The sequence below is a fragment of the Tinamus guttatus genome, unplaced genomic scaffold, assembly GCF_059628265.1.
Source record: "Tinamus guttatus ecotype Peru unplaced genomic scaffold, ASM5962826v1 Tinamus_guttatus_pri_ptg000244l, whole genome shotgun sequence".
NCBI lineage: Eukaryota > Metazoa > Chordata > Aves > Tinamiformes > Tinamidae > Tinamus > Tinamus guttatus.
Genome location: NW_028288778.1, coordinates 975234 through 997167, shown reverse-complemented (window position 1 = coordinate 997167; position 21934 = coordinate 975234). Strand labels below are relative to the sequence as shown.

Below are 21934 nucleotides of genomic sequence, written 5' to 3'. Positions count from 1 at the left end.
TAGTGGCACTGCTGTGGCTTCAGAGCTTAAAAAAGGTCTTGAGAAAGTTGTGTGGTCCTGAGGAATGGCAAAAATGAGTTTCTTGATTTTAAAGAGACAAAATAGTATATGATACAGGTGTGTAAATAGTGATTGGTTTTGAAGGGGTTAAAGCAAGGCCTTCTTCCCATATTTTGTTAGAATAAAAGATTGAGGAGACATTAAATTGAAATGCAATGTAATTTCAATTAACATTTGGAACAAATGAAATACAGAGAGTGAATAATTAAGCTCTCCTCTTTGCTGCAGGATGCATTAAGATTTAAGAAAAAGCTCTGAATGCAGCGAGGAGGCTGCAGGCAGCATTTGTGCCCTGGGTGTGTTCGGAGCATGTAGCATTTGGAATTGCTATACTTCTCGACATACAGTTTTCCTGCAGTTCAGAATCCTGTTTGCAGTCAGATATAGTTATGACCAATACCTTGTTTTCTAGATCCGCAGTTATGAAACTAACTGGGAGCAGAATTGCATTCTAGTGTTTGCATCGGGATGATTGCAGTTTAATGAATACCTGGCTTGTAAGTTTGTCAGTTGCCATCATTATGGGGTTTGGAAATAAAAAGATTATGAAAGTGAGATAAGCTGTAAGATTGGGGTCTTTTCAGGTATGATTAAGGTTTTCCAGTGTTTGGACTTCAGTTTATTGGCATTAGATGAATTTCACTCTACTAATTAAAGTGTTCTTGCCTACTCTAAAAATAAAGCAGTATTTGAAAACACCGGGAACTCAGATGTAGCTTATTCTAGCGCGGTTCTTGCGGGGCGCGTTGGCCGCTTCCCTGGGCACACTGAGCTCTGTGGGCAGGACGTCGTGTCAGGACGCGTCAAAAGATTTGGCTTGAGTAGCCATTTCAGTAGAGATTTTTGTTTTCATATTCCTCTAAACTTGGACAAAACTTTAAAAGCACACAGGACTTGAGGAGAATGTTAATATAGACAGAGGAAGTATCGTTAACTTAAAATTTGGTCTCAGCCCAGAATGATCTGTAAAACTGTGCCTTTTCTGGTAACATGTTTGTTTTGGTTAGTTTCTGTCCCTCTTTGAGCTATCCTTTTCCAGCCATATGTAGCTTGGGATTTTTTTTTTTTCCTTAATTTGTCTTCCAGGTTTGTGCTCATTTGGTCTAATTTCATAAGCACTTCAAGCCCCCATGAACTCCCACTTGTGAAATGAGGCATTCTTGTTCCCCATCTTTTCCTTGCTGTTCAGCTGCCGACCGTTATGTAGCTGTGTAGTGACTGGATCGGGGAGTTATTAAAATTCACTCAGCTTTTCCCTTCTTTTTCACTCTGTCTGATAACAGCAGCAACACAAGAAAAAGGGAAGAAAAACATCAGTTTTGATGGGATCAGTATCCTGATCATGTTCACCGTGCGGCTTCATGAAGGCACAAGGAAGGGGCATGTGAAAACTAGCAGTGGGGAAGGGTGGGACTGTTTCTCTGAGCACCAGTGCCAGTTTATATTGGCTTAAAATGATAGTGAAACTGAACTTAAATTGCGGCCCTCTGGAATAGGACTGGGTAGAGCTCTTAAAGATAAAACGAAAAGCATGTGAGGGGCTGACTGGAGCAAAGGACTAAAATCCATCCTTTCATATATAATGAACACACACATATATGTATATATTCCTATTTGTAATATACACATTTTATATGTGTGTGTATATATATCTTTCATAACCATTGCAAAATATGGTATCTCTTAATAAAAAAAAATGGAGATAACCATAAATATCAATACAGAAAGGACAAGAAATATTTATATGTCTGAATGCTGAAAATGTTTAGCATATAATGGTTTTGATTCCCATCTTTACATAACAGTGTCCTTTTTGAGCTAAAGCAACCAAAATGTGCATGCTAATTAGTAATGTAGTAGAAAAATCGCTGGAGCATGAAACAAAACCTCGAGGCTTGTTGTTCTGTGGTTGAATATTATATGCAACATTCAAATATAACATAGGTATTCATTATAAACAAGCAGAAGATATAAAAAAAAATGTTACAGCAGTTCATCAAATGTCAGGTACTACATTGGAACCAATTAAAGTGCCACTTTAGCTAATACACTCGTTTAAAAAAAAAAAAAAAGCAACATATTGTCTATACAAATAAAGTCACGTTTTTCATGGGAGCAAATAAGAGTAGAACCCTTTATTCTCCCTCCCTTCTCAGATTACTGTTTTTGGTAGAATTATTGTAAAACTATTATTATTATTATTATTATTATTATTATTATTATTATTTTTCTGAACTTGGAAGCAACAAGAAAAATGTTAGTAGTCCTCTAAGATCTTTAGCCTTGAAAATGTCATATAGTCAAAGGTCAGTTTCCTTTCCTAGCTCAAGTGTTAAATGACTGTAATCTACTTGTGCTCACTCTGAATTGTTGATGCAAGGGAGATTTTTTTTTTTTAATGTAATTTTTTTATTTAGCCTTTTCCTTCCGTAATCCAAGAGTGTAATCTCTGGTAGGACACTGGCTGAAGTGTCCAGGAGGAATGAAGCAGATGCTCTATAAAATAGTGAGAGCCTAGTCTTAGTTTTGAGCTTCGGCACTTGTGAGTAATATCGATTCTTAGAGCTGGAATAAGGGGCTTTCTTTTCTCTTGCTGCTTTGGCCCCAGAAGATGCCGCCGTGGGCGGACGGGCGCCGCGCGCTGTCCTCCGCGCGGGGCTGTGTCTGCCGGAGGGCTGTTCGCTTTTCCGCCTGTTGCGATGCTCTCACTGCTCCCTTCTGCGTGGTCCGACTTAAGTCAATTAGAAATCGATTCTGCCATAATCCCTTAAATTTCGTTAGCCTTGTAAATGTCTGATTCGAATCTCCCTAGCCTATTCACTTTAAAAATAGACCGTAGAGTATGTTGCTGCCAAATGATTATATATGCTGTGGCGGAACCCCTCCTTCCCAGGGTTTTGAATTATTTTGCAGTTATTTTGCACTGTATCTTGAACGTTCCTTGCAGTGACGGTGCTGTTTAAGCAGCGCGTTCTTTTCGTACAGCCGGTTGTCGTGTGCTGTTCCCTCAGCTGTGCCAGCACTGTTGTTTTTGTGGCTGCAAGGTGAGTGAGACTGGAAGAACAATCCAGAATGAGGATATTATGTTTGATGGAATATTTACTGCAGGTCTCTGGTCTGGTTTACTACACAGTTGCACAGATAGTGGTGATACTGGGAAAAGGGATGTGGATTGGCTGGGATGAAGTGGGGAGGAAGTAGCAGGTGAGGGAAGGCTGCTGAATTGGCCACAGCAAGAGGTACCCTCGGACCGTGTCCCGGTGCTCCCATCGCTCCCGTGCTCGGGATGGGCGAGGGAATTCCCTCCCTGAACTGCGGGAATCAGGTCAGCATTGTGGAGTCTTCCCTGCGGGAAGCGTTGAGGAGCGCGATCCGAGTCCTGCCTTACGTTCTCCTGGCCTTGCGTGTTTGTGCTTGAGTGTGAATGCGTGATGTGGGTCAAGGAGTATGGAAAGTGAAGATGAATTATGTAAGTTTTTTTTTTTTTTCCCTCCGCTTTTGTTCTAAAACTAGCTAGGCTTTTTGCGGTCAATTTTACTTTTTAAAATTATTTTAAAGATGTTTGGTTCTTTTAAAATTATATATATTTTTTCCCATCAGAGAATCTGCATGCATTGCTCAATTTTGTATTTAGATTCTCAAAGCAGCTGTTATTGTAGAGAGTGTAGGTCAGTCCCAGGGAGGGATTTGAATATTGGCGTGAGGAGCCTGAACTGGTTGGGATCCAGTGAGACTAAGCGTGAATCCAGCAAGTGCCGCAGCCCCACGTGCCGTGGGCTGCTTTGCAGGGGAATGGGCTAGGGTGCTTCGTGTCAGTTCATGCTTCAGAGTCAGTGGTGATGCTGGAGGCTGGAGGTCGTCATTGTGGTTCCCTGTGATCAAATGCATTGAGCTCAGGCTGCTTCCACATGCAAATTCACATGAGTTTTATTGCCATGTCTGTTTATCCAGCAACGTTGCAAAATCCTCAGGGACCCAGATGCTGGCAAGCTGTTTAAAATTGTTGTGCAGATATTTCTGATTATTGACATGTTTTAGAGGAAGAAAGTCCTTTTCAGGACTTTTCTTCCCACCTCATCCCCTTTTTCTTCAGTTAATCACATTGTCATTGATGCAAGGTTGTGCTACTTGGTGTGGTTTATACTTCGTTTCTTTTTGGAAAGTTCTCTGCAAAGTTTCAGAACTTGCTATATAATGGAGCTCTGAGGACTGGTAGATTTTGAAAACTTTGCAGGTCAAGAATGCTTCTGCTAAAATTGCTCTGGGAGTTGCGTATGTAAAAGCCACGGTAGTCACTTGTAAGGCAATCCACAGAGTATTGCTCATTAGTACAGGCAAGCAGCGGCCTGAGCTCGTTTTGGAGTTTAGCTATGCCAGTAAATGTAGCAGAAATTGATGAGCGGCCAAAGTGCAGGTGAAGTAAAGGTATGTGCTCGCATCCGTGCAGCTTATCGGGCATGTTATCTTCTCCGTGTTTATGTAAAGAGTAAACTGTTGAGGTTGAACATTCAGACAAGTTTTGGCTTTCTCATCAGTAAGTACAGCAAGTATTTCAGGAACTGACTGAAATGAACTCTCAGGCCCCGCTCTTAACTCCGTGGTAACATCTGCTTCTACTGGGCACATAGGGAAATCTTCAGTCAAAGCCATTTCTGAAGCATGCAGCATTTTTAAGTGCTTGAAACATGCTACTGCATGTTTGTTGCTTTACTAAACTTTACTAATGTTACTAGACTTTACTAACGTTACTAATAGTTACTTTACATCATGAACTCCCGTAGTTCTAGGTGACCGTGTGGTGAGTATCGCTACACCAGACAAGTATTTGCGCTGTTTACGCAAATAGCCCGTGAGGAATCTGTCCCCCATTCCCATTGATCTGCTCTCCCCACAGCAGCTGCAAAGGTTTCTGCAGTTGCTTTGTAAATAACTAGAAAGGATTTCAGGTTCCCTTCCAAAGTCTATAAAACAATGTATTGTGCAAAATAACGCAAAGCTTTGGTATTAAAAGCCAGCTTGAGTTGTGCTGGTGTCCAGGCTGTTTTGTCTGTTTGGCAGAGAAAAGGGAAGTAAATAACAATTCACGTTAATACACAGACAAGTTAAAGCGTGTAGAAAAGAAAGAGATTTAAAGACGGTCATAAAGAGTTCTCAGATGCTGGAGTTCCAGTCCAGTTCAGGAAAGCTGGCACTTACAAGCCTGTTGTTTCAGTCTCATTGTCGAGATGGATGGATTTGTGTGGATTTGCTGAGCAGAAGAATCAAAGTTTTGATAGTAGCACCATGGAGTGATTGGAAAGTGATAAACTGCAGAGTTCAGTAGTTTCCATTAATGGATGAAAATTTCTGTTTTCTTGTGCAAAGGGGAACATAATCTACTAATTCAACTATTAACTGGTAGCTGTCGTGCAAACTGCTCGCTAAGATGGGGCGGGAGGGCGTGCGTTGTGTAAGGATGTGGCAGTGGCTCCATTAAAATCGCGTTTCACTCCTCAGCGCTTCCACTGCCGTAGCGTTGCTGGCAGCAGCAGCTCCCCCTGAGCCGTGTGTCGTAGCAGAACTCATGCCAAGCAGCATCACATACATCCAGATATGTATACATGTAACACAGGTACTGCTAACACTGCGTGTGTCACAATTCGCCTGTGTTTAACTGTTTGGGGGGACAGCAGGACTATCCAGAGTCTTCAATTTAAAGTTCTTTTTTCACACTTGTTTAGTCAAAGCTTTTGGATTAAGCAAGAAATTCCACAGTCCAATTATATGTTCGGTGAAAAAATACTTCTGGTTGTCTCTTTAAAGTTTATTGTCTTTTCAGTACAATGTTAGGAATGAGGAGGTCTGCCAGTTGAAAATACTTCGATGAATATGTTTCTTTGTCTTTTAGAAAAAAAATGCTGCTTAGCTTAGAATATGCGTTCCTACTAAAACAAGTGTGCTGCAAAGCTGTAATTCATCGCAGCAGCCGAGAGCCCTGGTTCTATCTCGCAGCTGAGCGTCGCAGAGCCGGGAGCCCCGCTCGGGGCAGAGCTTTGCCCCCTCCGGCCGTGCCGGCGCGCCGGGCGCTCCGAGCCCCGCGGCTCCGCGCTCGCGGACGCCTTTCACTGGTGTCCTGGCGTTTGTGCTTTCTCGCAGCAGAAATTCTCGTGTCTCGTGTTGTGTTGCAGTCACTTTCTTACAGGGGCACTAAGTTGGTTTCTCGGTCACAAAGGCGGAAGCAATGCAGTCTGTATGGATTTTATACTGAGGTTTCTATCCTCTTGCCAGTTTGGCCAGATTTATCTGACGGGTCCAAAAGGTACTGCAGGAAGTGGCTGACACGTTTTTTCCTTAAGCAAGGGGATTCCAGGGGTTTATGAAGAGTATGTTCCTTCGAAATGGACTTTCCGGGCGTTTCTGGAGCTCGGGGCGACAGGCACGCTCAGCATGTTCGGGAGGTCTAAAATCTCCTCTGCATGTATTATTAATAAGGAATATGAATCACTTTTGTGTCTGTAGGTACACCTAGATGAATGTGATCGGTGCCCTTCTTTAGCCGATGTGCACATTTCATTTGGGAATAAAACTTACTTGTTTTTCTCCTAGGGCATCTAAATTCCAGGCAAGGCCACCTGTCTCGCCTTGAAACTTGAACTGTACCTGGACTGGAGCTGTTCTGTAATCAGATGGGTAAATCACTTGGTTTCTTATTTTGTTGTCTGAAAGGATTCAACTTAAGCTTCAGTACTTCATTTAAGTTATGTGCTGCCATTAAAAAAAATAATAAAAAATAGGTGCTCTCAGAGGTGTGGTAGCAAAGAAGGGATTATATTGTTTAGAGTAAATTTAAGGACTGCCTGCCCTGCAGGTGTTCCAGCACATTAATACAATAGCAAAGACTCCTTTCAGGGAGGTTACTACCTTTCTGCCCCGAGGCAGGGAGTCTACAGAGCTTCTTTTTTACTTGACTTAAGCTTTAGATGTAGAGGAAAAAAAACTGAATTACTCTGGAAGTTTGAAACAGACATTTTATATAGTGAGATATTAATTACACCTTGAGAAACTCTCAATACATTTTTTTAATTCTGCCTTATTATTAAGAGCTTTTTCTGTTTGTTTGATTGTTTTAGAATCAAATTCTACTCCCCTTCCCGCCCTTAAATGCCCTGAAGGAAAAGGTAAGTTAGTTGAGGTGAAGGGGGGTCTTAAGTATAACAACATATGATTTTGGAGAGGCTGGGCATTATCATAGCCCATTATAAACAAATGGGGAGTTTTAAACAGCCTTAGGTGAGGAATGCTGGAAAAGCCTTCGGGAGGCCCTTGTACTGCCTTTCCCTGCCCATTGCTGATCCCCCCGTGAGCTCCAGCCCTCGCTGAATTCGTCTGCCATTAAACCGCCTCTCCTTGAATCCACATAAACCTTTAGCATATGCAACATCCTTTATCAAAGTGCTCTGCAGCTTATTTATGTAAAATGGAAAAAGATTAGATGAAGGGAGTACTTGGGAGTGTGAAAACCATGAATGAATTGCCCAGATAGACCATGTTTGCTTTTTTTTTTTTTTTTTTTTAAAGTCTCAAAGATAGAAGACATCCAAGGCAATGACGTGGAACAATTTGAGACACTCAAATGTTTGTCTTCTCTTGTTTTGGCTACTTTTCCCTCTTGTAACATCAACAGGATTTAACCCTTTTCTGTGTGTAAACACCTTTGAGGAAGCGTGTTTCTGCAGAGCATTGATTACTGGTGTGTGTTAAATGACCTTTGTCTTTCAGTGCTGCTCTTTACTAGAGTTTTGTAGCAACCAGATCAGTGTCTGTCTCTGCCCTGCCATTTGGTTTGTAGATCAATCCAAAGCTGATACTTGTTGTTGAGTTCTAGAGCTGCTGCAGAGCTCATGGAACTGTTTTCTGTTGCAGTATTCATCTGTATAATATACTATACAGATCGTTCAGCTCCTTTCTGTAGGAAATGAAAACTGCTTTTTCACTTTTCTGCTTTATTGATCTTCAAAGCCTGGGCAAAACGCTTGCAAGACAGAGAATTGTCACCTTAGGCACTTTGCGTGTACACAAAGGAATCTTTTATCCGTGTTTTGTCATTAAGTGTTTGGCCTAAATTTCCCCTTCTCTTGTGAGAACCATGTGTGAGCATTTTGGAGAAGAACTTGGTTAATGGTTTCAAAACCAGATTTGCAAACAACTTATATCTTGTTTCCTTGAGTAATTTCTTCCAGGTGCAGTGGTTGTCACAGGTTTACCTTGGGACTAGTTTGCCCCTTTTTGCCACATCTGCCTTATCTGTCATGTAAGGGACTATCAGAAGCACCATTTGTTAGAGAAATAAGAAAGAGCTTTGCAAACACAGAGCCTGAGCTGGAGCAGCAGACTTGTAGAACTGGTGCGTTATGAATGCCTGCCTGGAACAAATACTGCTCATGAAACTGCTTTCTAGTACGTATAAAATACGTGTGTGTGTGGGTATATGTGCATAGTCCTATTTGCCCTCTCCTCTTTTCACGTTCCCCATGGATGTGCTCAGAGCAGCTGGTGGCCGCGTGCCGCTGCTAGCCACGGCACAAAGCTGAGCCCACGATAGGAGCCACCTCTGCCCTGTTCCGAGGTGCTGTGTGATGCTATGAACTGCGTGACCTGTCTGTGCTGTCACTGTTCAGTGGTTTTTCACGTTCATGCAGTTTTACCTCTTAGCTTTGAATCTGGTAAGGGAGAAACTGGTGAGAGTCTATTAGAATTCACTGGTTTGCATGCAGCGTTTTCTCCTTCCTGTACCTGATGTTGGCATTTTTCAGAAGTAATACTCCAGATATCAAGCTTTCAGCAGAGCTTTCCTTTAATTGTGCTGAGGAGTTTTGTTTGTTAAACATTATTGTGTATTTAGTTTTAAAAAAATTATGTTTAGGATCAAACATGGCATCTGAATTATAAATACAAACCAAAGTGTTTGTAGGGAGCCTAAACATTTCTCTGTGTTTGGGAAGCTCTACAATAGCACACCTGAATGTTGGTTATCTTACTAAGATGAGTAAAGAGGCAGTCAGGATGGCTTGTGGACTCAAGATGCTGCATGTGATGCTCGCAGGTCCTGGAACGTGTCAAATCTCATGCATGGAGTTCTTTAAATCCGTGTTTATGCTAAAATGCTGAATCAGAGAGAAGGTTGCAGTATATGGTATAAGTATGCAGTATATTGCAGTATAAGCGTCTGAATCCTTGCACGCTTCTGTTCTTCAAGGTCAAATATCCCAGCCTCAAAATAAAGAAGTTCTCATTGCTGGTGTTGCACATCTTGTTCTATAACCAAAGAAAGAGATACCAAAAATCACCCCCATTGGAAAAATCTGAGCATGTGAAAACCCATCGTGCCAGAACGACAGTAAATGGAGGGTCGGGAGGCTCTTGTGCGTAACTGGCTAGAGCACCTGATTGCTTCTGTTTCTGGTGAATTCTGATTTTTAAGAAACTTGAAATGGATAATAAATAGATATTAATCTTTTTTTCTTTGGACATACTGTATGGCTTTCTTGTTTATGAAAAGTTTCTAGATTAAAGTTATCATCTTCGCTATTGAAATTAGTAGTTTGTATCAGTGATTTAAGGGCAAAACAATGTGTATAATATTTCTTTTCAAGATGGGGTAAATTAAGGGAATTCAAAATTAAGGATATGCTGAAAAACCCCTGAGTATATTAAAATATAAGTATTCAAAGACTTCAAGTGTTTGAGAAAATTAATTAAAGTCTTTGTAATGACATTGTGAAAGGGGATGGGGAGAAAACTTAAGTATTTTTGTACAATCACAACTAATGAAACACCTTTGTTACAACATTGTTACATACGGTTGTTGCGTGGCAAAACGGGGTTATGTGAATTCCTTAATTGAATTTACATGCCTATCATACTTGGACTCTTTCCAATCATAAGCTTAGCTCAGTTTCCTGCATGTTGGATGATTAAAACATAGCAGTACTGATTTTGTTAAGGTTTTATTAATAGATTCTTTTTTATATATTGTGTGTGCGTGGGTGGTGTTCGTGAGAGAGGGTGCATTTCGTCTCAAGTCCTGCTCCTCCCGTGTAGTAGTAAAGCCTTTTAAATCCGCTGCTGGTGGCTTTGGCTGTCTCGAGGAGCCGTACCCTGTTAGCGCAGGTGCTTGTGCTCCTGTCATTCCTTGGCTGCTTTGCTTTCTACACTGGGGTCTTTTAATAGTATCTTTAGAGTTTAATATGGAGCTCACAACTGCAAGGGGCGGACTTAGAGTAAGTCATTAACAGTCCATTTCTTGAAGTGACACTTATAAATAATGTTGTTCTCCGTTTCTAGGATGTGTAGAATTGGATGCAAACAAGGGCCAGGATTTATACTGTCTGTCCAAATTAGTAAAAGTACTCTTTGAGCTGTGAATGAGGATGACTGAAGCACAGCCAGGAAAGCTTTATTTGATATTTGGATGCTTGCCATGAATGGAGTTCAGCTAACACATGCCTTTGTCAGTTGCTGAAATTCAACTTTAAAAGGATTAATTTCTCAACTTACCCCGCTGTGCAGAATCCTGAATATTGGGATTAACAGCTTTTCTAAAGGGTATTGGAATAGTGCAGTAACTGATTTTTGTTTAATTATAAATTGTTTGCAAAAATATGCTTTTAATACTAGCATTTTTGGTGCTAATACCTGCGCCTTTAAAAAGGAACAAGAAAGCACTTTTAGCTTTATTTTTAAGCATAACAGATGCTGATATTTCAGCCGCGCTTAAACGGAAGTCACTTTGATTCGTAATAGATCGCTGATAACTTTTGCTGAAGCCCGGAGAGCGCGGAGCTGCAGCAGCAGCGCTCTCACCGCGGGGTGGTGGGGCAGCTGCCTTCCCTGCGCCCACAAAGAGGGATTCCCTCGTGCGTGTGCAGCCAGAGGGAACAGGAGGAAGATTTCATGTGTGGCCGTGTGAACCACCCTTGTGCGCCCTGCAGCGCCTTGGGAGACGCGTCCGTCCCGGTTGCTGCGGCAGCCGTTCCCCTGCCAGCAGGGGCAGTGACAGTGACAGGCTGCTGGGGGAGACTCCTTTCGGCGTTGTGCCCTGAGCCTCTAAAGACACTCCTGAACACGGGGTGAAGAGAGCAGGGAGCTCCCTCAGCCTCGTCTCTCTGCTGCCCTCTCCTTACGGGTGCCCCCGAAATGAAGGCACTGGTCAAACCCCCGAGTTTGCCAAACTCCGCAGTATCTGATGTGCCTCCGTTCTAGAGCCGTGGGAAAACCGAGGTGCAGGTGCTATGGGGGTATTTAGCCAGGATGTGTTAATTGACACAGGATCAGAAGGAAGTAGTCCTCACATATCTTAAACTAAGCTGTTTTTCCATTTGAGCTGGTTCCTCTGTTTAATCTCATTATCATAAGTGGAGCGTGCAGAGATACGAAACAGTTATTTTAGGAGGTGCCGCGTAGCCGGGCCGTGGCTGCGCCGCGCTGCAGGGCAGCCCCGCGCGCTCCGCTCGCTGCTTCCCACGGCAAACACGGCAGGGATCAGCCCGGCAGCTCTGTGAAGCCTTTCAGGACGTGTACATCGAGACACTGGGTGCTGCATCCTTGCCTTCTCCTCAGCTTCACTAAATGTAAGCCTTGCTGGGGGCACCAGCAATACGGTCATCAGTGTCTCCTTCATGGAGCCCCTTTCGTTTGCTGGGCGTGTGCTCCACTTCTCACCTGCCTCCTGCTTGCAGGCTCCCATATGTCTGCTTGTTACTTAATCTCCGTGCTGTCCAGCCGGCTCTTTGCCTGCCTGCTGCTTTGTGCTGAGCTCGGAGCGCTGGCGCGGTGGGACCGTCCCAGCGCCGAGGCGCTGTCCTGTGCAGGACTGTCCTGTGCTGCGCGGAGGAAGCGCCTCTGAAGCAGCTGCCAAAATCTTTACAAGCATTAAAACGTGTTGAGGAGGCTGCTATCAGTGGGGATCAAGCAGGCGGCCATTCCGTGCAGGGAGCTTAGTAAAACACAAGGTTGTGGTCTTCCCTGCTCTTTGGAGGTTGTACAAGTGGTGAGGCCTGTCCAGGCTGTGGTGTCAAGGCAGAAGATGCCACCTGCAGATGCACATCTCCTCCTGCTCATCTCCACTGCAGCGGCTGCCTGGGGTCTCCTGGCACCTGCCTCCGCAGCAGGACGGCCCTCGGTCCCCAGGCTGCAGGCAGCGTCCCCACAAAGTAACCCATGGCACAGGGGAAGTCACGGGAACAAATCACACTGGTAGAGCAGGCCCGGCTGGGGCTCGGGCTGCGGCCAAGGCTGCTCCAGCAGCTCTTGGAGCCCGGGCCTGGGGACAGAGCTAGAGCAGAAGGGTCATCGGAGCCCATGGCCGAAACCCCTCTGGGGATGCAGCAGGAGAGTCCTTCAAGCCTGTTAGGTGTGGGTGACTCCAGAGGGGTCGCAGTGCTGCTGGTGACCGAGTTACCGCTGAACTCATGGTTTGCACCTACTTCCCCGAACTGCTTTGATGGGGCTGCAGCTCTTCCCTCTTTCCCACCTGCCATCCACTTGAGTGGTAGTGTACTTGTTCTGCTTCAGTATTGGGCATATACGTACACACACACACACGCACACACATATATATATACATATATATATATATGTATATAGTCCAGAGCACCCTCCAGGAGGGGAATACGGGCGGCTTGGGAAAGGCAGTGCTTTCCTTGGGTCCTATCCAGCGCCACAGTGAATTCTCACAGAATCGCACAGTTAGCTTAACATAACGGCTTCCTGTTTGTGAGCGGTATGTTTTGTTCGCTTTGCTTTCATTAGGAAAAATGAATAGCTTAGCAGGTATGTTATTAAGAGTAGAGTTTAAATAAAATCAGAGTTTCCTAGTTGGGAAGGAGGAGGAACTTACTGTCACAGTTGTAGTCACAAAGCTTTACATAGTCCTTGAACAGCCCTTGGATACTGTAGTAAGCAGTGATGTGAAAACCAAAAAATGGCAGGAATTTTTTGTTGAGCATGGGTGGAAGGCAGGAGAACTTAATATTTTACTGCCAGCCCAGATGTCCACAATTTAGTCCAATTAGACTATTTGTGTATAGTAATATGAAAACATTCCTACAAAAGGTGCAGATTTTCTGCATGTGCCTGAAGGTGAAGCTAGTAAAGTACGGGAAGAAAGAACACACAGGAATCTCAGTTTACCTGTTTACATTTACAACATGAACTACCGCCGCCTGCGCGTCTCCCGCCGTGCCCACACGTCAGCTACGTCTGGAGGTTTCCGCAGCGCTTCTCTTGGTTCTGTTTTACCTAAATCTCCTCGAATGCCCCTCTAAGACCGGACCCGCCACGGCCAAGGCGGCGGTGGCCGCTGTGGAGCAGCTCCTGCGTGCATGCACATTCGCTGGGGGATTTTGGTTACCATTTTTAATTAAAAAGAGCTGCTCTCAGTTGCGCCTAGGAGTTCGCGGTGGGTGAGAGTCTTTTCTGCGGTCCGTTCCCGAGTGCTTGTGCCCTTTGCGTGCCTCAGCCTTGTTGCTCCTCTTGCCGCGCTTTTGAAGCAAGCCGTGGTGCAGCCTTCCCGGGACGGCGCGCGGGCCGCGTTGCCTGGGGTAATGCAGCTGCTTTTGGCTCAGGTGCATCCTTCTTGCTACCAGGGAGTCCTGGACTGTATTTGAATTATTTTTCAATAGCATTTAAATTAAGTGGCCTGCATTCTCAAGTGGTGCTCTAAGAAAGACTCGTCTCTCAGATGCAGACTTTTACTGTCTTGGATGTTGGCCCGTGTTAAGTGCTTTGGGGGTCAGCAGAGCCACGTGAAATACGATTTTCTGAACTTTCAATGTAACTGGCAGGAAGGTCAGAGTTACAAGCAGCTGATATCAGATGAGGGATTATGGTGGAAGGATAATCGGATAAAAGGGAGTTGAAGAAATTTGACACTTAAATACTTTTATAAGTCTGCCTGTTCCTGAATGTCCTTAATCTCAATAGTAAAATTTGTGAAGCTGGGGATCATCTAATGAGTCTAGTGAGGTATGTTGAGAGGAGAGATTTAGTGGGGTTGTTTTTTTTTTTTTTTTTTTTTTTAAGAAGGTGCCTAATAACTGCTTGGGTAAATGCATGGGGCAGAAGGCACATGAGGGGTTGCATGTAGAAATGAGTGTAATCTTGGCTGATCATCACTATTTTATTTACTTATTATTATGATTTTTTTTTTAACCTTGCTCATACGTTGATCTTTTTTATTTCATAATGCTAAAAATAATCCTGAAATGGAAGTTGCTTTTTTCCTAGCTGGAGAAAAATGTGTTTCAGGAAAATGTTGTATCTAAATAGAGCTACTGCTAGGGAAAACCAGAAAGTTGAGATCAGGCAATACATTTTGCGAGGGGATTTGAAGCAAGCAGTAAATTCTGGGGCACCCTAGGCCGTCAGCTGCCTGAAACACGACTCCCTTGTTAACACGGCAGCTGCTGCAGGCAGCATCTCTGTTTACATATTTTTCTTGCTACCACTAGGTAAAACCGCATAATGAAGCTGAACTTTTTTTTTTTTTTTTTTTTTTTTTTTTTACCTTTAAATGTAGCATTGCATTTATATATCAGCTTTTACTTGTTGTACATATGTTTTCTAGTTGAATAAATGCAGAACTCTAGGAGGAAAGCTTTTTATTACATATACAGATATATGTGTGTGTGTGTGTGTATACATATATATATACACACAATGTGTGTGTGTGTGTGTGTGTGTGTATGGATGTAAAAACTCTGGTGCTGGAGGTGAGCTTAGTCACTAGAGTCTGGTATCAGGAGGAGAGAAAAGCCACATCCTCTGGAGAAGAATTGGTTTCCTTTCGACGACTCTAATCTTTCTGGAATTTGTCAGTTTTTGCTTTAATGCTATTTATAGTGCAGCATACATAAACACTGGCTTGTGTTTAGGTAAAAACACAAAGTTTTATTTGAAGTGTGATTTGCTAAGATATGATTTATTGCAGTTAGCTTTCTTAAAGGCACCTAAAGAATTCTAGATTCCTCAGTCAGTCTTAGGTGTGGTATCCAAGTAAGTCCATGCAAAAAATGTGAGTGAGTTTTAGATCCCGTCTCAAGCAATTTGCTCTGTTACTGTTGAAGCATGAAAAAAAGATTTATTTTTAATGAGCTTGACATCTTTGGGAATGCGTTTCAGTTCTAATGCTGGCTTTTCTTTCCTTCCCTTTCTGTTGCACCATTGGGATTGCTGTTCACAGGGATGCTAGTTATGCTTGCTGTGGGTTACTGGTTGTTACCTCTTCCCTGAGGAAAAAAAGGCTTTGGGAGTTTGCAGGTGGAACATACTTATAAAATGGTGAACTTAAACGAGCCTTCATCACTTTTGAGAGTTAAATATATTTCTTAACAACAGGAGAAAAAGGCTAAATGTCTCTCTTACCTAATGACTTAGCTTTTGTAATGAGGCTGTATGATCAGCACCAAATATCTTATGACTTGCAGTAGACTGATGATGATGGAACTCTTTGGAAAGGAGTGCTGAAGAGACAGAAATACGGAATCAAAATGTGTGTGCTTATATATTTGCTGTAGATACATAAATTTGTACGCTTACACGTATGTGCATGTGTATGCGCATTGCAATCCCTGCTTTGGGGTCAGTTCCTAACATTTCTGCGCCTCCCGAGTGGTGCAAGAGGCCGAGCAGAAGCCCCCGGGGGCCCGTGGGCTTCGGTACTGCTCCGTGTTCTCCTGTGCCCGCGCTCTGGCCGAGGGGAGCGTGGGCTTCAGTCTCCTCCACGTTCTCCTGGCCAGGGTCGGTGCTGGAGCTCACAGGGCTCCGGTCTGCAGCAGGGCACGCGTTTCACCCCAGGGACAGTGATGCTCAGGGGCACGGAGGAACTGCAGGTAGGGAAGTACCCGCTTGCGTTGGCAGCACGCTTGCTGTAGCTGCTGTCTGGGGGCGTGAAAAGACTTTAGTCCTTCGCTGCAGGGAAGAATATAAACCTTTCATTCTTTAATCTCCTGAACTAAGATACTCATTTTGAAGAAAATTTGTAATTTAGCAGAAAATATGCCCACAGCTATCTTGTGGTTTCCAAATGCACGTTTTATTTGGATAATTCTTTCAACATATTGACAGCTCTGCCAGTGGCCCAGCCTATAGCAGCCATTCAAGACAGAAATAAATAAACATTTCTGTGAAAGCTGCTTGGGATTTTGTGGTCTGCAGAAGCTTTCTCAGAGCACAGCATGACTGCAAATAAACTTCTGGGAAGGGTGCTGTGCTGCCTCTGTTTTTGTGCTTGTGCCGTGTGAGGTGGTTTGGGTACGTCAGGTACCGTTAGGCTGCCTTGCTCCTAAAAGGGCAGAACTTCATGTGTTGGATTCTTTCACAAGAATTTTCTCTGCAGTTTGCACAGGAGGATTGCTGCACCGTGTATGAATGACGGAGAGAACTGCAATTAAATGTTCCTGATACCAGCCACTGTTGGTATGAGAGTACCAGCGTTAATTCTCTAAGGCTTTTTGCTTCTTTCTGTTAAAAAGACATAAAAATCATAGTGAAACCTGTACATAAATTATCTTGTCCCTATATTGCCAATTTAAAAACCTGAGAGACAGCAATTACTTGAAGTGGGAACCACTTTTTTTCTTGGCTTCCAGTTGTGGAGCGTACTCGACTGTCCCTGTTGTTACAGTGAATGGAGTTGGAAGGAGCCTGCAGTGTGTTAACGGTATGGGCTCACGTGTGCTGCTTCTGCCAGCTCGTGCTCCCCGGTGCCCCGGGGGCTCCCGAATCAAACGGTTGAGATCATGGTGCAGCTCTGGGGTTTCGCGTGGAGAGGGAGATGGCAGCTGGGTGTTTGTTCAGCTCCGAGCGACGCGGCGGTGCCGGCAGCTCCCGCGGACGCGGAGCGGCCGAGCGCCAGGCTCCTCTGCTCCAGGGCCTCTCTGCCCTCCTCGCTCTGCGCGGAGCAGCACTCGCCGCTCCTCCACAGAGGAGTCACGACGTTACTGCTTCAAAACCTACTGCCACGCGGGCTCTCCACGGTTTCATCAGGGCAGAATGTATGGGCAACATTGGTTTTCTGAGTGTTTTCCTTGGAGTGTCTGCTTCAGTTTAGAGAAAAATCCCAGGCAACATTTTTTTTTGCAAAGAATTGGAAGTAAGGGATCCTATAGAACAGGAAATAACTTCTATTAAATGGGAAGAGTTTGTAAAATACTCTTCAGTTGACACTAAATTAGTCTGTTTTCTTTGGAAGCGGGTCCCACAGCCTGGGTTCTGAGAACAGGTTCGTCTCCGGCTCTCGTGTGCTTTCTCGTATGTGCTGCAGCCTTTCCTTCCAAATGAGCACAGCTCCCATGGGAGTCTGTGAATGAATTCTTTGTTTGAACAAATTTCTATCTTTTTGTTTCAGTCCTGAGACTGTTTATCTTTTTTTGGTGGTTTGTTTGGTTCTGCAATGTCTTTGTTCTGTGGTGTTAAGGTCTCCAAGTACTTAATGTAACTTTTTAGAAAGGTTCTGGAAGTGTTGTATCATAGTTAGTGTTTCTAGACTACAGCATCATTTATTGTCCATGTTACAGAACACAGTGGTTTGTTTAATCCTTTTTTAATTTTGCTCTCCTCTTTGCTCAACAGAATCTGTCTATGACCTTCTCCCAAAGGAGCTGCAGTTACCACCTTCCAGAGAAACATCTGTAGCATCCATGAGCCAAACAAGTGGTGGTGAGGCAGGCTCGCCTCCTCCGGCTGTAGTTGCTGCTGGTAGGTGCTCTCATTTTTTCGGTCGCGTTGCGCAGGTCTGCAGCATTCTGGCCAACATGAACAGTGCTGGCAAAGTTCGATGAGAAAAGTTTGTGGAGGAATAACAGAGTTCATTCTAGGAAACTTTTCAGTAATATACATTAAGCTAGGTGGTCTAAATCATCAGGTATTCTATGTTAATAGTTGCTCTATTCCATATGTGACCTATTTAAAAGAATTTTTCTATTTTGCCTTTGTATTATGCAGCACAGGTCTGTTAACTCCTAGAATGCACTCTGTCTTCAGAGGTAACAAATACCACCTTAAACTGAATCAGAATTCTGACTGGCCAAAACCAGTGGATTCTAGGATAAAAAAATGGGAGATTATGTTTGAGGCCATGGAACTTTTACCCAACTTTAGGGAAGAAAGAATGCCCTATTTTCTTCTCTTGGCCATATGAGGCAGCTTAGTTTTTAGACTGCAGCATAGCTCTCTTGTAAGGTACTGTAAAATTCTTAAGCATGTGAAAACATAGTGTATTAGGCAGGTTGATATATTTATAAAACTGACACATTTAAATTAGTTATTTTTTAATATAAAAGCATATGAATGTGTGAGGCATGACATTTTTATCTTAGTGTTTTGTATTCTAATTTATTCCCAGTCTCATTTTAGGCTTCAGTCTAAAGACTCTGTCATGAATCTTCCTTAAAAATAAATAAGGGAGGATTTAAAAGCAGAATTTGGATTTCTGAGGTTAGCCTCAACACCTTTGTGCAGCTGGAATTTTTGTCAGTTCTTGTCTAGGTTAGTAGACATCTGCATAGTGAGGAAAAAGGGAAAATTCTGCTTACAATTGCTAAGTCTTATTTTTTTTCCATTGGATAAGATTATTTTTTGCATAATCAAATCCCCATGTATCTTACAAGGCAGTGTTCCACTCTGACTTGGCCTTAAGTTGTTACTTGAGGAAAAAAATACATATATAAAATATATTTAAGGTGAGGATTCTGATAGTTGCAGTATTTTGTTTTTTCCCTCCAATGAACTAATATGCATTAAATATTGAGAGCATTCCCCAGGTTTGCATGGTACAGTAATCCTGATTAGAAATTAAAATGATTGTAGACTTGTCAGAGAAACTTTACAGCACTGCTCACCATTCATGTTTTGCCAGACTACTTCTGAGAGAACCTGTGGATTTAATTGTGCACAGTGGAACTTCATTCATTACGTTGAAAGGATTGGATATTTTTATTCATTATATTGAAGGGATTTGATATTCTTATATCAATTGTTCAAGGTATAATTTGGGCATATGTTTCTAAAGTTCAAGATTTTAATAGGCTGCTTGAAAGTTATGGCAGCAACTGAACCCTGCAGAAACGTAGATCTAAACAAACGAACAACAACCTCCCTCCCCCTGTTTCACTCTAAATCCACAGATAGAAACGAACTGCTAATTAATTCTGTATCTAACAGAGGAAACTCGAACATGTGAAATGGAACTAAATGTCTGTTCCCTCCAGGTATTTAGTGTCTGCTAACAGCCAGTCCAGTTCCTTTCAAAAAGCTAAGAATGACTTAGCTGTGTTTGGGTTAAACTGCAGCACAATTTTCTTTAATGAAAAACTGCAAAAAATATTGTAGACATTTAGCTGTAGACCCTGGAAGAAAGTGCCTTATTCAGTCAATTAGGAACACTGTTTTACTTTCAGAGGTGCTGCAGCTTCACCAAGGCTTCAGGCTGGTGTAGGCTGGCACCGCGCTGGCAGAAGAAGTCTTCATTTGTGTGCTGCACAGGGCGTTGGACTGAGGAACGGATCCAGGCTCCAGTTACCTTGGATTGGTTCCCTGGGTCAATTGGCTGTGGGTTTCCACAAATGCTCTCGGTGGCACAAGGAACAGGGTGAGACGGGGTAGGAAGGAGCACTGAGAAAAGGATGAGCTCCAGCTTCTTTTGGTGGCTGCCAGTCTGTGCTGGTTTGAAGTGCTCACCGAGCTGTGGGTTGGGATGATTCGGTATTGTGAGGAGGCACTTTCTGGATGCTGTTAAAATCTTAATCAGTAGTTTGAAATATAAGAAACTATAGTGCTCCGAGTCTTAAAAAAAATAAAATAAAAGCAAAGATTAGTGCTGTTCTCATTGCTCATGTTACTCTACATGACAGTGAGGGCATGATGGTTCAGTCATGATCTTTTAGTAAATAATCATGTATTTCTGATCGGGATAATTAATCAAGTCAGTTATGCTGTATAAACATCTAAGAAAGATACAGTCTCCAACCCGAAGTGATGTACCTGGTGCTTTTAAAGGGCTCCTTTAGGCCTACAGGAACACTCTAGCTCATAGTTTGACCAGTGAATGATACTGGGGTTTTTTTGTGTGTGTAACATGGTCGTTTTTTTTGCATTCCTCCACTGCCTCCTTAAAAGAAAATAAGCACATCCTAGACAGCTGTTTACTTTGGAAACAGGTCAGTAAACTGACTATGTTTCAAAACTGTAAACACAGAACAGGAGGCTGGAAAGGGCAATCCCTGCTCCTTTGTGCAGTGTAGGAGAAATGAGGGAGAAGGTCTTTATACCCCAAGGATGGAGAGGGTGGTTGGGTATTTTTGGTAAGGATGAGACCGGCCTGCTCTTCTCTTTAAAACCTGAAGTTAATCTAGGAACATAGGGAGGAATATCAATGTCTAGCAAAGTTTCAGATGGGGAAGCAAAGAGTAGTCCACGTGCTCTTTGCATTGGTGCACAGCTATAGTTCCTACTTCCACAAATTCCTGATTTATAGTTGCCCATTACTGTTCTTTTTCCAACAGACCACCAATCTGCTGTTGGAAAGCACAATGATTTGTTCCATTACTGCCATGCAGGGAGAACTCCCTTTTGCGGAAAGGGAGAGACCTGTGGGTCAATGATGATCCAAAACTTTTCCTTTCTTCCTTCCTGTTGATGTCAGGACCATGGGAGAGATACGCAAAGCTTATTATTATTCTGGGCGTTCAGCTGTGCTGGGTAGTCCTGAACTTAGCGTTTCTGAACTGCTATTAGTGACTGCTGCACAGAGCTGCTTTGGGGCAGTAACATTCGGAAATACTCTAAGCTGATTTTCAGATTTCTAGGAGAGCCTCTGCTTTACGTTGAGTTTAGCTCCACGGGTTCCTTCTGCAGCCAAGCATTTCCACTTGCTCAAGAGAACAGGACACGAGTGTTTTACCCATACACTTTCCATAGTTGTGTCATGTTCTGAGGTACATAGATATCACTTTTTCTGTAGTTGTTTTAGCGTTGCTTCAGTATTTTTGGATACTTTGAATACAGATTGTTTAGAAATCTTTCACTTGTTTTGTGTAAGTTTGTGCTAGCACTTTAAAATATCATGGTGGTTCTGAAATGATAGAGAAATTATAGAAGTTCAGCCTCTGTAGCAGTGTAGGTAATCTCGTTTACCCTTATTTAAATCAAGGGCTGGTTTGAGATGCTGCTAGTACATTGCATAATGCACAGATGCACTTCCTTTTGATTATGAGAAGATTATATTATAGAGAGCAATCCTAAGCGATGAGAGCTTTTTCTTACTCATGTGAAAGCTTAACACAGTTTGTTCTCTGCTTTCCAGAACACAGGATAGCGTGGTATGTAAAATTACTGGAATCTTTGCTATGAGGCACTTTGCTGTGGGAGTTTTGCTCCCCATAAATAGCTCTATAGAGGTATATATTGCTGCAGTTAACTCCTGGTTTTTGGGAGGAGCAGGATGGGCTGTTTTCAGCTGTGAAGACCTTGCAGGGGCAGACTTCTAGTTCTTCCATTTAAAATTCATTTTGCAATTTGCAGAGCAATTTAAAAGTATTAAAATGGCATGTTACTAATTGGATTTTCATTAATTTGTTAATAAGTGTGTATCCTATTCATCAATCCGGACAAAAGAGGTATTACCCACTCTGAGTATTGATCAGGCAAGTGTAATTTGACAGAACTCTGAGCCGCAGTGTTCATGACCTAAGCTGCTATCTCAAGCTCTTGATTCCGTTATAGTTTTGAAAGCAGAGGGGAGTAAAAGGGCATGTGTTTAGCTCTACAAACAGCTCTCTGTTTTTGCTATTTGAATTACTAGTGCCTTTGTTCAGGGGACAGGAAAAAGCGGTTTCCT

At 43.0% G+C, this 21934-nt stretch overlaps 1 protein-coding gene across 1 annotated transcript in view; it reads left to right on the top strand.

Annotated features, from left to right (window-relative positions):
• The window catches only part of NFAT5 (nuclear factor of activated T cells 5), a 57336-nt gene that overhangs the window by 1663 nt on the left and 33739 nt on the right, over positions 1–21934 (top strand). The window contains exon 2 of the mRNA XM_088526215.1: positions 17671–17796. Coding sequence (XP_088382341.1) covers positions 17671–17796 — 126 coding nt within the window. The remainder of the gene's footprint in view (positions 1–17670; positions 17797–21934) is intronic.